The 2,502-nt window shown below is 34.6% G+C and overlaps 1 protein-coding gene across 1 annotated transcript; it reads left to right on the top strand.

Annotated features, from left to right (window-relative positions):
• The first annotated feature begins 843 nt into the window (after positions 1-843).
• LOC133674877 (transcription repressor OFP8-like) lies at positions 844-1,918 on the top strand. Its single transcript, XM_062096166.1, has one exon. It carries the CDS (start codon positions 909-911, stop codon positions 1,785-1,787), a length of 879 nt encoding a protein of 292 aa, XP_061952150.1. The 5' UTR covers positions 844-908; the 3' UTR covers positions 1,788-1,918.
• The last annotated feature ends 584 nt before the right edge of the window (positions 1,919-2,502 follow it).

The raw sequence follows: 2,502 nt of genomic DNA, 5'->3' as shown, positions 1-2,502 counted from the left end.
AAAAATCCCAAACAAACTAGAAAATAAAAAAATAAAGAGAAAAAATAATAAAACTAGGTGAAACAATACCTTCTAGTTACAACTAACTAACCTTCATAAAACTTAAAACTTGGCTTGTAGAGCCTCTCACTAGGATTTGAGCATGCAATTCATGTCTTTATCAGCATAACTTTGTCTCACCATTCTATAGGTATGATCAAGCAATTATAGGTCTTGCCATTCTATATATAAATGTTCTTGTAAAGCTATTCTCGTAGCTCAACACAATTACCTAATCAGAACCATTTGCTTTAGAATTTTACCTTATAAACTTATCTCTTTGAATAAAATCAGTGAATAAAATCAGATCATATGTTAATAATGAACTTATTCTTCTCGATGACTTGAAAATTATCCAAATAAAAGAAAGAATTTAATCTAGACTATATAACACCTAATTAAATTGGTTCGGTAATATCCCTCTAAAAAAACAAAAATTCTGCGGGAGGAGGGCTAAAATTCTGCTGGAGGAGAGTGGTTTTTAAACATGGCAAAGGGAGTTCAATTCAAAATAAAGTACTTATAATTACTATAGATATGATAATAATTATAAATGAGCAACAAGCTAATAATTTATTAATCATATATCAATAATTAAATAATAATTGACTCTTGAGGTGGCCTCCTCAATCCAACTTTTTCCAAGTCCAAACAAAGAAGACGACGAAAAACAGCAAAAAAGTTTTATGATTCATGGGTACGCTTTAACCTTAATTATTATTATTATTTAAAAAAAAAAAAAACACTCCCACTTTCGGTTTCTCATGTGTTTATATATCAGCCATCCTTACACCGCCTCTTCTCTTCCTTCAAACCTCTCTCTCTCTCTCTGCTCTCTCCCCTTCTTCTGAAATATCTCTCTTTCTCCCATGGAAAACCGATTTAAGACGCGAATCTCTCGCATGTTTCGTGGCTCATGCCGGACCCGAAACTTATCGGACGTGATTGAAAATGCTGTGTTTGTGCCTCAAACCCATAAGAATTTCCACATGATCGAGCCTTTGCAGCCCAAGGTTCGACCTTTCCCTTCTATTTGCAGACACAAATGCCCTGAAGCAACAAACCAAGTCCTCAATCACTCTATCATCTCCAGGAAAAAATTATCACACCGTTATCCTCCTCTTATAACTGCCAATACTGGTGGACACAGTTCTTGCCCTCCTGCTTACCCCATTTTTCCTTTGAATCCATTCTACAAAGACGTGAGTTTCAAAGAGAAAAAGAAGAGTTGTCGTTCAGTTAAAAGCAGAAGCAAAAAGAAGAATATCATTGGCAAGAAAGAACAGACGAGTTTGTTCAGATCATCTTCACAGGATAGTACATATTTTGGAGGTAGCTATTATTGGTTTAGCAGCGAAGATGAGGACAACAGAGGGGATGAGTCGGACACTCTTTTCTCTTCAAGAAGTCTTTCTTCGGATTCATCAGGATCTCTTAGCCACCCTTCTCGCGGAAAAAAGTTCACTTCTCGGAGGAGAAGGGCCAAAGTGAAGAGTTCTCATGTGGGTGTTTTGCCATTAGATGGCAAAGTTAAGGACAGCTTTGCAGTGGTGAAGAGTTCCAGTGATCCTTATAATGATTTTAGAACATCAATGGTTGAGATGATTGTTGAAAAGCAGATATTTGCAGCTAAGGATCTTGAACAGCTTCTGCAGTGTTTCTTGTCTTTGAACTCTTATCATCATCATAGGATTATTGTTGAGGTTTTCATGGAGATTTGGGAGGTTTTGTTCTGTAATTGGTCTTGATTATGAGCAGAAAATAAAACTGTACTGCTTGTTAACTTTCTGCTATCTTTGTTTTAAACTATGTAGTTTAGAGTTCTAACTCTGATAAACTATGTTAATTAATAGATTTTCTTTCTCTGTTATTTTCTCGATGATCATGTCTGCTCAACTCCCTTTTCTTGATGGCTTCTTAATTTGCTTTCTTCTTCTTCTTCTTCTTTTCTTTTGACAGTAAAATTTGTATGGGACAATAATTAAGTACGATTTTCATGGTTATATAAATATTGAATTGATGCTGAAGGTTCCGAGTATATATTTACAACCTTTTTCGTTATTTAATCTATCTACATTTCTCTGTGTTGCTGTTATACTGTTAATTTATGCATGCATCGACATGAATGTATTGTCATTTTTTTTCCCTTTTGACTAGAGAAGTTCATGAAACAAATTGGAGAGGTGAGTTGAACCAAAATAAAGGAGAGAAAGATGAGCAGTTCCTTTGAGTTGAGTTGAAAAAAAGAAAACAGACAAACTAAGTATTTAATTGATATTTCCTTAACCTTTAGAGAGGTGCTTTATAACACCTTTTAACTTAAATTTGAGAGGATGGGATAGCAACTTTCCTGATACGAAAGGCAAATATCGCAGTTAAGAAATTTCAAAAGTTGTCTCCATTGTCTTTCTTGTTGTCCTTTTGGATTTCTTTTCCCATACACACCAAAAGAAGAGAAATAAA

The sequence above is a fragment of the Populus nigra genome, chromosome 15 (assembly GCF_951802175.1).
Source record: "Populus nigra chromosome 15, ddPopNigr1.1, whole genome shotgun sequence".
NCBI classification, from domain to species: domain Eukaryota; kingdom Viridiplantae; phylum Streptophyta; class Magnoliopsida; order Malpighiales; family Salicaceae; genus Populus; species Populus nigra.
The sequence above is the reverse complement of the archived record's forward strand: the minus strand, read 5'-3'. Positions and strand labels throughout refer to the sequence as shown.

Bases quoted from the DNA above. Each gene is read 5' to 3' on its own strand.
- LOC133674877 (XM_062096166.1), top strand. From the start codon at position 909: ATGGAAAACCGATTTAAGACGCGAATCTCTCGCATGTTTCGTGGCTCA.